This window comes from Oryctolagus cuniculus, chromosome 5, assembly GCF_051225735.1.
Source record: "Oryctolagus cuniculus isolate XC-2025 breed Fujian yellow rabbit chromosome 5, ASM5122573v1, whole genome shotgun sequence".
Classification (NCBI taxonomy): Eukaryota; Metazoa; Chordata; class Mammalia; order Lagomorpha; family Leporidae; genus Oryctolagus; species Oryctolagus cuniculus.
The window spans coordinates 60,061,392-60,075,674 of NC_142871.1; the positions used below are offsets into that span (position 1 = coordinate 60,061,392).

The 14,283-nt window shown below is 37.7% G+C and overlaps 1 protein-coding gene across 9 annotated transcripts in view; it reads left to right on the plus strand.

Annotated features, from left to right (window-relative positions):
- The window catches only part of REV3L (REV3 like, DNA directed polymerase zeta catalytic subunit), a 192,145-nt gene that overhangs the window by 97,287 nt on the left and 80,575 nt on the right, over positions 1–14,283 (plus strand). For all 9 annotated transcript variants that reach the window (XR_011388583.2, XR_011388582.2, XR_016234543.1 and 6 more), the window contains 3 exons: positions 1,323–1,560; positions 7,079–7,221; positions 7,801–11,974. Coding sequence is in view for 5 of the 9 variants with exons in the window: in XM_070073697.2 (XP_069929798.2) it covers positions 1,323–1,560; positions 7,079–7,221; positions 7,801–11,974 (4,555 nt within the window). In the remaining 4 variants the exon portion in view is untranslated. The remainder of the gene's footprint in view (positions 1–1,322; positions 1,561–7,078; positions 7,222–7,800; positions 11,975–14,283) is intronic.

The window sequence follows — 14,283 nt, forward strand, 5'->3', positions numbered from 1 at the left end:
AATTGAAAAATGGGACAGTGATGAGATACATTCCTGTGTAATTTGCTAATACTAATGTTTTTAACTTATAAAGCAGGAAAATAAATTACATTTCTAGGTTAAGAATGAATGATTTAAAAATGTAATATAAGTAAAATTGACATTTTTGAGATGATTACTGTTTATAACCCTATTAGCGCAATTGTGCATACATGTACACACACACTCACCACGCACACACACCCAGCAAGCATTATTCTAGTGGTTAAGACTCTTGTGTCCCACATTGGAGTACCTGGCTTTGATACCCAGCACTTGTGGCTCCTGATTCCAGTTTCTTGCTAATGCAGACTCTAGGAGGCAGCAGTGATATTGATGGCTAAAGTAATTGAGTTCCTGCCACCACATGGAACACCTGGATTGGGTTCATGACCCTCAGCACCATCCCAGTCCAACCCAGCTCAAGGGTATTACAGGCATTTGGGGAGTGAAACAGGGGATGGGGTCTCTCCTGCACATACTCTTTCTATCTTGCTCACATGCTCTCTCTCTTTCTCTCTGCCTCTCAACTAGATAAATAAAAAACTCATATTACTTAGAAGATTACAAAGTTTTCGAGAGTTTATATGCCATGAAATGGGGTTGAAAACCAAATATATATTTGATGATATCACATGTGGTAATTTTATGTTTAACATTTGAGGAACTGCTAATGGCTATACCATTTTATAGTCTGACTAGCCATATATGAGACTTCCAGTTTCTTCACATCCTGTTAACTCTTGATATTATCTTTCTTTCTTATTTTAGCGATCCTAGAATATACGAAGTGGTTTTCTAAGTAAACAGTTAACCACTTTTAAAGCTGTCTTGTATTTTTCAACTACAAATTTCCTTTGATTATCCCATAAACTGAATTAAAGCTTAAGTGAGGGATAAAGTACATAATTTCCAAGGTACTTTTTTGCATTAATTCATGCGTTTATTACATGTTTTATATTTATCTTGAACTCTTGTGACCAAGTTTAGTTTCATGCTCCTAGCTTAAGTGTAACAAATACTTGGGCCATCCGTCAAAATGCATATTCCTGAATCCTACCCCAGAAATTCTCTTTCAGTCAAAGTGGGTTGAGGTCTGAGAATCTTGTTTATTTTAATAAAGTCACTAAATTATTCTAAAGCAGATACTCCAAGGATCACACTTTGAAGGGAGAACCATACCAATTGCAATCTTTTACCATGTGCTGGCATCTGTGATATTATTATTTTGTAATTGATCTGAATTGTTGGATTATTTATAAAATGTAAGATATTTGTTAGTGATTGCCTCATTTGTTTTATAGTGGGCAGTAGTCCTGATGAATCGTTGGTACATCTTCTTGCTGGTTTGGAAAGTGATGGCTATCAGGTAGAAAGAAATAGAATGTCATCTTCATGTTGCTCCTTTGGAAACACTAAAAATCTCCAAAATAGTGATGATGAAGAAAATGAACCACAGATTGAAAAAGAGGAAATGGAGCTTAGTTTGGTCATGTCCCAGAGATGGGACTGCAATATTGAAGAACATTGTGCCAAAAAAAGGTACTTTTACAAGTTGTTTTAGTTACTTTAATAACTTATTTTGTCATTATCATTGTTCTCTAATTACTATTCATAATATGAAATGCCTTATGAACTACACTGAATTATTTAAAACTCTTTTAAGTACTGGTTTGTTTTTCAGGTGGCATACTCATACTTCATATTTCAAGCAAAATAAAATTTGGCTATATTTTGAAAGAGTTACTTCTAACAGTGACTTGATCAGCCCTTGTCCTGACTGTCGAGGAACAACTTACTATTTTATTCCTTTTAGTATTTTTTTGTTCTACTTAATACCATTGGTTGAACTCTTTAATTAACACACAATTATTCTTAGGCATTTAAATTTAACTGAAAAGTGATCTCTGTTAAATATAAGAGTGGGAATAAGAGAGGGAGGAGATGTGCAGTTCGGCATATGCTCACTCCAACTTACCCCTAAATGGTAGAGTTAGAAAGGTGCCAGGGGATTCCAATTCAATCCCATCAAGGTGGCATGTACCAATGCCATCTCACTAGTCAAAGTGATCAGTTTCAGCTCATAACTGATCATGATGATAGGTCTAAGAGTCAAAGGGATCACATAAACAAGACTAGTGTCTGCTAATACTAACTGATAGAATTAAAAAGGAAAAAACAATCCAACATGGGAAGTGGGATACACAGCAGTCTCAGAATGGCAGATGTCCTAAAACAGCACTCTGGCCTCAGAATCAGCCCTTAAGGCATTCAGATCTGGCTAAAAAGCCCATGAGAATTTCTCAGGCATGGAAAGCCAAGACTCTGTGGCCAAAAAAAAAAATGACCTAAATGAAAGATCTCTGTGAGTGAGATCCCAGCGGAAAGAACAGGCCATCAAAGAAGGAGGTACCTTTTTCAGAAGGGAGGAGAGAACTTCCACTTTGACTATGACCTTGTCTAAATAAGATCAGAGTCGGCGAACTCAAAAGGCTTCCATAGTCTTGGCAGCTCATGACAAGAGCCTCGGGTGATTACTGACGCCATAAATAAAAGTGTCAATTGTTAAATCAACAATGGTAGTCATTGTGCACTTACTCCCCATATAGGATCTCTGTCCTTAATGTGTTGTACTATGTGAATTAACGGTAAAACTACTACTAAAACAGTACTTTATACTTTGTGTGTCTGTGTGGGTACAAACTGTTGAAATCTTTACTTACTAAATACTAAGTTGATCTTCTGTATATAAAGAGAATTGAAAATGAATCTTGATGTGAATGGTATGGGAGAGGGAGTGGGAGATGGGATGGTTGCAAGTGGGAGGGAGGTTATGGGGGGGAAAAAGCTGCTTTAATCCAAAAGTTGTACTTTGAAAATTTATATTTATTAAATAAAAGTTAAAAAAGAGAAATATTTCTTCTGAAAAATCATCTGTTTATATATATAGTATTAACATATGAGTAATAAATGGGGCAAAATCAAAGTATTTCTGGACTGCAGACTTAGAAAGGATGCCCTTGAAGAGTTAAATGGCTATGGATTAGAACAACAATGTGTAGAGTCAGGTTGAAGGAAAGGAATGGCTTACAAATCTGATTAGGTTGAAGGATTTGAATATTTAAAGCAAATAAACTCTGAAGCAAACACTGGTACTCTAGAACTAATTTCTCAATATAAATGAATAAGATGTGGTTTTCTTTCTTTTTTTTAAGATTTATTTATTTATTTGAAAGGCAGAGTTAAAGAGTGAGAGTGAGAGAGAGAGAGGTCTTCCATCCGCTGGTTCACTCCCCAGATGACCACAACGGTCTGAGCTGTGCCAATCCAAAGTCAGAGTCAGGAGCTTCTTCTGGGTCTCCCACAGGGGTACAGGGGCCCAAGTCTTGGGCCATCTTCTACTGCTTTCCCAGGCCATAGCAGAGATCTGGATTGGAAGTAGACCAGCGAGGACTTGAATCAGCACCCATATGGGATGCTGGCACTGCAGGCAGTGGCTTTACCCGCTACACCACAGTGCCAGCCCCACGATGAGGTTTTCTAAATTAGTCTCTATGAGCTTGATTGGTTTGAGTTTGTCCCTGAGTTGTATGATCTGTGTATAGGAAAAATTAAGCCTCTGAGTATAAAAGATTGTATATGCTGCTGCATTAAACCTCTGTAGACAAACTTCTAGAGTCTGTGTTTGAAATCGTCCGCCCCAAAGCCATTATTTGAAAAGTGAAAAATGGTATCCATAAATTCAGTATTCATTTGTATATAAGTATTTATTTTCTACTTAATACATCAAGGTATGAAAATCTCCAGATGTGATGTTATAGTCATCTCTGTAACATAGTCTCTACTATAAAAATAGGCATGGTTTTAACCTATGATTTAATTTATGCTTACATGTTAATTGGCTGTACCAAGTCTGTGAAAGTCATGACCAGTTTAACAAACTTAACATTTCATAAAGATATTTTAGTGACAGATTTAATAATAGAAGCATAGTTTCTAAAAAGAAGGAATTCATTCTACTGTGTATATTGGATGCTACACTTATCTCAGAGTACCATAGTTTTAGAATATCGAGAAAAGTAAGGGTTTGCATTGTAGTGTAATAGGTTAAGCTGCTGCCTACAATGCTAGCATCTCATATAAGAGCTGATTCGATTCCCAGCTATTCCACCTCAGGTCTAGCTCCCTGTTAATGTACCTAAGAAAGCAGTGGAGGAATGCCTGAGTCCTTGGGCCCCTGTACCATGGAAGACCCAGATGAAGCTCCTGGTGCCTGACTTCAGCTTGGCCTAGCCCTGGCCATTGAGACCATCTGGGGAGTGAAACAGCAGATAAAAGACCTCTCTCTCTCTCTCTCTCTCTCTCTTTCTCTCTCTCATTCTGCCTTTTGAATAAATAAAATTTTTTTAATATCAAGAAAGTAAAAGAAAAGAAGGAAAACTAGATGATCTGTAAACACTTAACTTTTGAAGAACATTTGAAAAGAATGGGCTAATTAAAAAGGAATTATGGTACAATTGATAAATGTCTTCATCTATTATAAAGGTTATCATGTGGCAAAACAACATAGACTAATTCCATATGGCTACAGGGGACAAAGGCAGGAAAAACGTGATAATTGAAAAGATAGAATTTTGTGTAACATAGAAAGATAAGTACTTACAGTTAGATCCAGTAACCCTGGAAAGATTACCCTGTGAGATAGCAAGGGTATCTTCTTATATACAGAAGTAAAAGCTGGTCCGTTAAAAATGGGGCTTTTTCCCTGGTGTGATTATATCCTGCATGCCTGTCTTTTGCAGCAGTGGGTATCTATCTACATCTCCCAGCTAAGTGCATGTCCTGATCCCATGGAAGGGCTGACAGACCAGGAAATGACATCTCCCACCCCCACCATGGCCCCAAAAGTCTTTTTGGTTGTGAACCAAAAGTTGACAAAGATGATCACTTTAAAGTTGACAGTGCAAAAAATGAGCACCAGTTATCTTTAAGAATGATCAGTGTAGTTGCTGGTACAAAGGAAGAAATATACATTGTTGAAGGCAGAGGTAATGAATTATGAAGCTAATCCAATTAAAGTAGCATTGGCGACTTGAAAACGGTTGTACAGTCAATGATTTCCCTTGAGAGCTTAGAAACAACACTACCTGTAGTCTTAAGATTGAGGTATGGTTCAGGGCCTGCCTATGCATGTTAGAGGGCATTACTTAGCTATGGAGAAAGATGCTGAGTCAGAAGATGAAGAGGAGGAGGATATGTAACACTGTGAAGTATATCTAGAAAGTGATCTGTACCTGGAGGTGGCAGCAAGATACCAAAGAAAAAAGTAAAGCTTGTTACTGATGAAGAGGACGAGGAGGAGGAAGAAGAGGAAAATTTTGATGAAGAGGAAACTGAAAAGCTCCAATGCAGAAATCTATACAAGATATGCCAGCCAAAAATGCACAGAAATAAATTCAGAATTGTAAAGATTCAAAACCATCAACACCAAGATCAGAAGTTCAAGAATTCTTCAAAAACTCCTAAAACACCAAAATGACCTAATTCTGTAGAAGACATTAAAACAGAAATGTAAGCAAGTTTAGAAAAAGGTGGTTCTCTTCCCAAAGTGGAGAATTGCTTCCAGGTGACTGACCTTGAGGCTATTCAAGATCTTTGGCAGCAGAGGAAGTCTCTTTAAGAAAATGGTTTAAACAGTTTTTTGAAATTTTCTGACTTCCTCTTTTTTTTTTTTTTTTTTTTTTTTTTTTTACAGGTAGAGTTAGACAGTGAGAGAGAGAGAGAAAGCCAGGCGGAGGATTAGCTAAGTGAGTCGCGGCTCTGGCCCACATCTTTAAAATTTAACAGGGATTTTGGATGACACATTCTTCCCAATGGAACCTGGACAACATTTATCAAACGTGGTAGGGAGAGTTCTCACTCTGCATTATGAAAAGGACAGCCAGCTACCAACTGTTTCAGAAATGAAGTCAGGCTGGCACCACAGCTCACTTGGCTAATCCTCCACCTGTAGCACTGGCACTCTGGGTTCTAGTCCCGGTTGGGGTGCCAGATTCTGTCCCGGTTGCTCCTCTTCCAGTCCAACTCTCTGCTGTGGCCCGGGAAGGCAGTGGAGGATGGCCCAAGTGCTTGGGCCCTGCACCTGCATGGGAGACCAGGAGGAAGCACCTAGCTCCTGGCTTCAGATTGGCGCAGTGCCAGCCACAGTAGCCATTTTGGTGTGAACTAACGGAAAAGGAAGACCTTTCTCTCTGTCTCTCTCTCTCACTAACTCTGCCTGTCAAAAAAAGAAAAAGTTGGACTAGATGATCTCCAATGTCTCTTTCTTCTCTTAGGACAGTTATTTTATGACTTTTGAAAGAAAGGCTTTATTAAAGGAAACCATTCTGCATATAATAGGTATTATTTTTAAACTTTTGAGACCAGAGAAAGAAAACAATTGAGTGTGGATAAAAGTGTGCCCAATTAGATGAAAGGGGAAATATCAGGTTAGTATCAATATGAGATGAAACTTAAAAGAGACTATTTGGACTTCACAGGCTATTTGAATTCCTCAGTAACCCTACATTATAGCCCCTACGAGAATACCTCAATACCTGTAACCTAGCTCCTCTCTGATACCTGTCATTTTCTTACTAATCATAACCTGTGTGTCCCTTCCCTCATCATCTTATAGTTTCTATTTAAAGTCTGAATATAATGGTTATATATTTTTAAAATATAGCAGGATGCCACCTTTTGAGAAATCGCCATTCTATTTGTATATTTGAGCATAAGATGAAGAGAATATAAGGAAGAACGTGATTAGATCTGATAACCCAGGACATTGGGGAGCAGCAAATGCATGTGTTTTGCTGTCTTCTAGCTCATAGGAAAGGATTGTATTTATTATAACTATTTACATATACTATGAACATTTTAATAAAGTAAATGCACTTTTTTTGAAGTTACAAGTTTTAGTTTTTTTTGTTATACTATTGTAGAGTCAAACTACACAAATTATTTACATTTGAGATGCTCTTTTCTAATGATTATATCAGTGACTCTCACTATTCTCTAGATCACTGTGCAGAAATAACCACAGAAGTTCAACTGAAGAGGATGATTCCTCTTCTGAAGAAGAAATGGAATGGAGTGATAACAGTTTGCTTCTAGCCAGTCTTTCTATACCTCAGTTAGATGGAACTGCAGATGAAAATAGTGGTGAGTAAATAAGTCTACTGTGAGCATTTGGTTATTTCAGAGCTAAAAAGATATTTTATTTTGAGACTATAATCACACTTCCTATATAAGAGAGATTATAGCAACACTGTTACATTTTGCTTTATCATTTTTTCTTTTGGATGAATGTAGAAACGTGATGCTTTCTCATTTGTAAGAAGATATAACACTAATCATTGATTTCAAGTTTCATAAACTTTAATCAGTTTATAATGTTAATATTTCAACAACAAACTGTAGGAAATACACTCAGTTTGTTTGAAATGGTAATCCTAAAAAGCTTATTTTATAAAAAATTTTAACTGACAGTATTTTCCCCTAATTTTCTCCCAAGAGCATATGTGTTTAAAATGATGACTAATGACTAGCAATTATAACTAATTCAGTACTTTAGGTTGAGTTATAATCTCAATGATAGATGTGACCTTTTTGTTGTGATAACTATTTTAAAACACATACTTAATTTCAAATAATTTCTTTTATGGTGATGGTATCTTGATATTGGAAAATGTTTTAAAAATTAAGAGAGTAGTAATAAAATGACTTTTTCCCCCATTCCAGACAATCCATTGAACAATGAAAATTCTAGAACCCATTCTTCTGTGATTGCAACAAGCAAGCTATCAATAAAACCCTCCATCTTTCACAAAGATGCTGCTACATTAGAACCCCCATCTTCTGCTAAGATTACCTTTCAGTGTAAACACACAAGTGCCCTTTCTTCCCATGTTTTGAACAAGGAAGATTTAATTGAAGACCTTTCACAGCCAAACAACACAGAAAAAGGTCTAGATAGTTCAGTCACTTTTACAAATGAAAGCACTTATTCTATGAAATATCCTGGATCTTTAAGCAGTACTGTCCATTCAGAAAATTCTCATAAAGAGAGTAATAAAAAAGATGTGCTCCCCGTATCCTCCTGTGAAAGTAGTATTTTTGATTATGAAGAAGATATTCCATCTGTTACAAGACAAGTACCAAGTAGAAAGTATACAAACATTAGAAAGATTGAAAAGGATGCACCTTTTATACATATGAACCGTCACACTAATGAGAACTCATTGGGCAAAAACTCTTTCAACTTTTCTGACTTAAATCATTCAAAAAATAAATTATCTTCTGAAGGAAATGAAAAGGGAAACAGCACAGCTCTGAATAGTTTATTCCCTTCATCATTAACTGAAAATTGTGAATTGCTGTCATGCTCAGGGGAGAATAAAACTATGGTACATTCTCTTGATAGCATTGCTGATGAAAGTGGACTAAATAAACTCAAAATCAGATATGAAGAATTTCAAGAACATAAAACAGAAAAGCCAACCCTCAGCCAGCAAGCAGCACACTATATGTTTTTCCCTAGTGTTGTTCTTTCTAATTGTCTCACTAGGCCACAGAAACTGTCTCCTGTCACTTACAAACTACAACCTGGAAATAAACCATCTCGGTTAAAATTGAATAAAAAGAAACTTGCAAGTCATCAGGAGAATTCTACCAAAGGTAGTGGGACTGGATCCACAAAAGATAATTGTATACAAAATAGTATACAAAATAATCCTTATAACAATAATCCTGAGAAGGATAATATATTGGCCACTGATTTCATTAAAGCCACTCGTGGAGCTTTTGAAAATAAAATACCTACAGATGGTTTTATAGACTGTCACTTTGGAGACGGGAACTTGGAAACTGAGCAGTCCTTTGGACTATATGGAAATAAATATACACTTAGAGCCAAACGCAAAGTAAATTATGAGACTGAAGATAGTGAGTCAAGTTTTGTAACACACAACTCAAAAATTAGCCTACCTCATCCCATGGAAATAGGAGAAAGTTTAGATGGAACTCTGAAATCTCGAAAACGAAGAAAACTGTCTAAAAAGCTTCCCCCTGTCATCATAAAGTATATTATCATTAATAGATTTAGAGGGAGAAAAAATATGCTTGTAAAGCTAGGAAAAGTAGACTCTAAAGAAAAACAAGTCATATTAACAGAAGAAAAAATGGAACTATATAAAAAGCTTGCACCTTTGAAGGATTTTTGGCCAAAAGTTCCTGACTCCCCTGCAACCAAATACCCCATTTACCCACTAACACCAAAGAAAAGTCACAGAAGAAAGTCAAAACATAAGTCTGCTAAGAAAAAAACTGGTAAGCAGCAAAGAACAAATAGTGAAAATATTAAAAGAACTTTGTCTTTCAGGAAAAAGCGGTCGCATGCTATTCTTTCTCCTCCCTCACCATCTTACCATGCTGAAACCGAAGACTGTGACTTGAATTATAGTGATGTTATGTCTAAACTAGGTTTTCTTTCTGAGAGAAGCACAAGTCCCATAAATTCTTCTCCACCTCGCTGCTGGTCTCCCACTGACCCAAGAGCTGAAGAAATCATGGCTGCTGCAGAAAAAGAAGCAACACTTTTTAAGGGTCCTAATGCATACAATAGTAAGACTGTTAATTCTCGTATAGGAAAAAATAGTCGGGCAAGAGCGCAAGCTAAGAAATCAAAGGCAAAGCTTGTTAATCCCTCTATAGTTACTAAGAAAAGGAACAAACGAAATCAGACAAACAAACTGGTAGATAATGGAAAAAAGAAACCAAGAGCAAGACAGAAACAAAAGACAAATGAAAAAGGTACATCAAAAAAGCATATAACACTTAAGGATGAAAAAATAAAATCTCAGTCTGGTGCTGAAGTTAAGTTTGTGCTGAAACACCAGAATGTGGCTGAGCTCACGAACAGTCCTGGAGGCTCTCAACTACTTTTTAAACAGAAAGATGTGTCACTCACAGGCTCTGTTATAGAGCATCCTCTTTCTGTTCCTCTACCAACTGGAATTAATGCACAACAGAAGTTATCTGGCTGCTTTTCTTCTTTTTTAGAAAGCAAAAAATCTGTGGATATGCAAACATTCCCCAGTTCTCGAGATGATCTGCATTCATCAGTTGTATGTAGTTCTGTAGGATCTGGAATCTCAAAAATTAATGCTCAAAGGTCTCATAATCAGAGTGCTATGTTTTCTCTGAAAGAATCAACGTTGATTCAAAAAAATATATTCGACCTTTCCAAACATTTATCTCAGGTAGCACAGAATACACAGATATCTTCAGGTATAATGTCTCCAAAGACAGAAGAGAATGCAAGTATACAAAAAAACTATTTGTCATCTGTTGGAAAGTTAAATGAAAATCGCAGTTCCCTAGAATCAAAGCTGGATCAGGGATGTTCTTCTAATTTTTCACATTGCAAAGACAGTCAGCCGCAGATCGTATGCATGGCAGAACAATCCAAGCACAGTGAATCGTGTACTGTAGGAAATGCAACTTCAGAGGAAAGCCAAATGCCTAATAATTGCTTTGTAACTTCCTTGAGAAGTCCCATCAGACAAATAGCATGGGAGCAGAAACAAAGGGGTTTTATTTTAGATATGACAAATTTTAAGCCTGAAAGAGTAAAACAAAGGTCATTTTCAGAAGCAATTTCACAAACCAAAGCACTTTCTCAGTGTAAAAATCAAAATGTGTCAACACCTTCAGCATTTGGCGAAGGACAGTCTGGACTAGCAGTTCTAAAAGAACTGTTACAAAAAAGGCAGCAGAAAGCACAAAATGCAAATATTATGCAAGATCCATTGTCTAACAAACATCAACCAAACAAAAATATTTCTAGTTCCTTTGAACACAATAAAGCAAATAAGCAGACACGATCAGTAACATCTCCAAGAAAACCTCGAACTCCCAGAAGTACAAAACCTAAAGAGAAGAATTCCAAACTTCTAAAAGTAGACTCTTTAAATTTACAAAACTCTAGCCAGTTGGATAATTCCCTCTCAGATGATAGTCCTGTCTTTTTTTCAGATCCGGGTTTTGAGAGTTGTTATTCACTTGAAGATAGCTTGTCTCCTGAACATAGTTATAATTTTGATATTAATACAATTGGTCAGGCAGGGTTTTGTAGCTTTTATTCTGGAAGTCAGTTTGTTCCAGCTGATCAGAATTTGCCTCAGAAGTTTTTAAGTGATGCTGTTCAGGATCTTTTTCCAGGACAAACTATAGAAAAAAATGAGTTTTTAAGTCATGATAACCAAAAGTGTGATGAAAACAAGCATCATTCTTCAGATTCAGCCTCATGGATTAGATCTGGTACTTTAAGTCCTGAGCTTTTCGAAAAGTCATCCATAGATAGCAATGAGAATCTTCGCCACAGCCAGTGGAAAAATAACTTTCATCCCCTAACAGCTCGGTCCAATTCCATAATAGATTCTTTCTGTGTCCAGCAAGCAGAGGACTGTCTAAATGAAAAATCCAGATTGAATAGGAGTTCGGTAAGCAAAGAAGTGTTTCTTAACCTCCCACAGCCAAGCAATTCAGACTGGATTCAAGGTCACACCAGAAAAGAAATGGGACAGTCAATTGACTCAGTTAATACCTCTTTTACTACAATACTCTCCTCTCCCGATGGTGAACTTGTAGATGCAGCTTCTGAAGATTTAGAATTGTATGTTTCAAGAAACAATATGTTGACACCAACTCCTGATAGTTCACCAAGGTCTACCAGCTCTCCCTTACAATCTAAAAATGGCAGTTTCACTCCTCGAACTGCTCACATTCTGAAACCACTTATGTCCCCACCAAGTAGGGAAGAAATTGTGGCAACATTGTTGGATCATGACCTTTCAGAAACTGTTTACCAGGAACCATTCTGCAGTAATCCTTCTGATGTGCCAGAAAAGCCCAGGTAATGAAATTTTTTTTCCCCCTTTGAGTTATTCTGAAGAGTTGTATATTACAAATTTGCTACTTCGTTGCAGGTTTTTTGTCTGTTAATGCTGTATTTGTAAGTATACTATTGTGAAAACTATTCGTAATTATAGACTTACTAAGAAAACACAGCATGGCTTTTGTCCTGCTGGCTAAGATGCCTGTGCCCATGTTGGAGTGCCAGGGTTGGACACCTGGCTCACTCCTGACTCCAGCTTCCTGCTAATTCAAAACCCAGAAGACAGCAATGATGGCTTGTGATTGGGTTCCTGCTTCTAGCTTCAGACCCAGCCAGGGGCCATTGTGGGCATTTGGGGAATAAACCAGCAGATGGAAGGTCTCTCTGTTGTCTCTGTGCCCCTCAAATAAATAAGCATGAATCTAATTTTTTAATTTAAAAAATTCACAAGCTACCCAGACTATTGCATCTAGGGAGATTAACTAACTTTGATAAATATTGAACTTGAATCTACTGCTTAAGAATTAGAGTTATAAAGGCTCACTTTGACATGAGGCAAAGTTAAGAGGATGCCATAAAACTTTTTTCAAAAAATCTTTTTTTAAAGACATAGCAACGGGGGTGGGAGTTGGGGGAGAGATCTTCTATCTGCCCATTCATTCCCCAAATGGTACCAATAGTGAGGTCTGGACCAGGCCAAAGCCAGAATCCAGGAACTCCATCCTGGTTACCCACGTGGGTGGCAGGGGCCCAAGTACTTGGGCAGTATCTTCTGCCTTTCCAGGTGTATTAACATAAAGCTGGATTGTAAGCAGAGTAATCAGGACTTGAACCAGCACTCTGACGTGGGATGCTGGTGTTGAAGATGAGACTATTTAACACACTGCACTACAACACCAGCCTCCTTAATACTTTAAAGGTATTACAATGATCACTTTAAAATAATTTTTAATAAATATTAAGTTTGTATACATTTTGAAAACAATTTAATTTTTAAAAAGTGTTTGAGCATGTAAATGTTTTTATTGCCCTTAAATTTTCAAAATAAGATTATTTCTATTATAAACCACTTTTTCATGTGTATTCATTATCTTCAGTGATATTGTATTGCTTGTTATATATAGTTATTAGCAATGTAAATGGGCTTTAGTTCCCCTTCTCCATCTCTTTCTCTCTCTTTTTAAGATTTACTTATTTATTTCAAAGAGAGACAGAGAGAAGGAAATTTGATATCTGCTGGTTTATTCCCCAGATGGCCACAATAGCTGGGGCTGGGCAAGTTTAAGCCAAGAGCCAGGAACTTCTTCCAGGTCTCCCATGTGAGTGTCAGGGGCCCAGACACTTGGGCCATCTTCCGCTGCTTTTTCTAGTTAGCAGGTAGCTGGACGTGAACAGATACCCATAGAGGATGCTGGCATCGAAGGCAGCAGCTTTACTTGCTATGCTACAACACTGGCCCCTGGATCTCTCTTTTTCGAAAAATGTTTGTTTGAAAGTCAGAATGACAGAAGGAGGGAGGGAAGCAGAGAGAGTGATTGATTTGTTTTCTGCTTGCTGGTTCACTCCCCAAATGCCTACAACATCCAGGGCTGGGTGAAGCCAGTAGCCAGGAATTCTGTCTGGATCTCCCACATGGTGTCAGGAACTCAAGCACATCCTCTACTGCTGCCCAGGCACATTGTCAGGGAATTAGATCAGAAGCAGAGTAGGCAGAACTGGAACTGACACCCTGATATGAGATTCAAGTATTGGCAAGAGTCCACCTGACCCATTGCACCACAATGCCTGCCCGCTCTCTTTTAAGAATCTTTCAGGGTCAGGGCTGGCACTGTGGTGTAGCAGGTGAAGCTTGGGCACAAGTTTGAGCCCAGGTTGCTCCACTTCTGACCCAGCTCTCTGCTAATGTGCCTGGGAAGGCAGTAGAGGATGGCCCAAGTACTTGAACCCCTGTACCCACGTGGGAGACTCTGAAGAAGCTTCTGGCTCCTGACTTCAGATCTGCCCAGCTCCAGCCATTGTGGCCACTTGGGGAGTAAACCAGTGGATAGAAGATACCTATCTCTCTCTCTCCCTCCCTGCCTCCCTCTCTCCCTGTAACTGCCTTTCAGATAAATAAGTCTTTGAAAAAAAATATTTCAGGGAAGTGATAGACATACACAGCAACTGGTGAGTAACCTGTACAAACCTCCATCGCTGAATTAGGACTTATCTGATAAGAGCTAAATTGAAGAACATACTTAATCCAGGAGATTTATAATCTGGTGTTTGTCCCTATCCCTGGGGTTGTGATCCCATATGCTTAACCAGCTTCTGAGAGGTAGTTTATT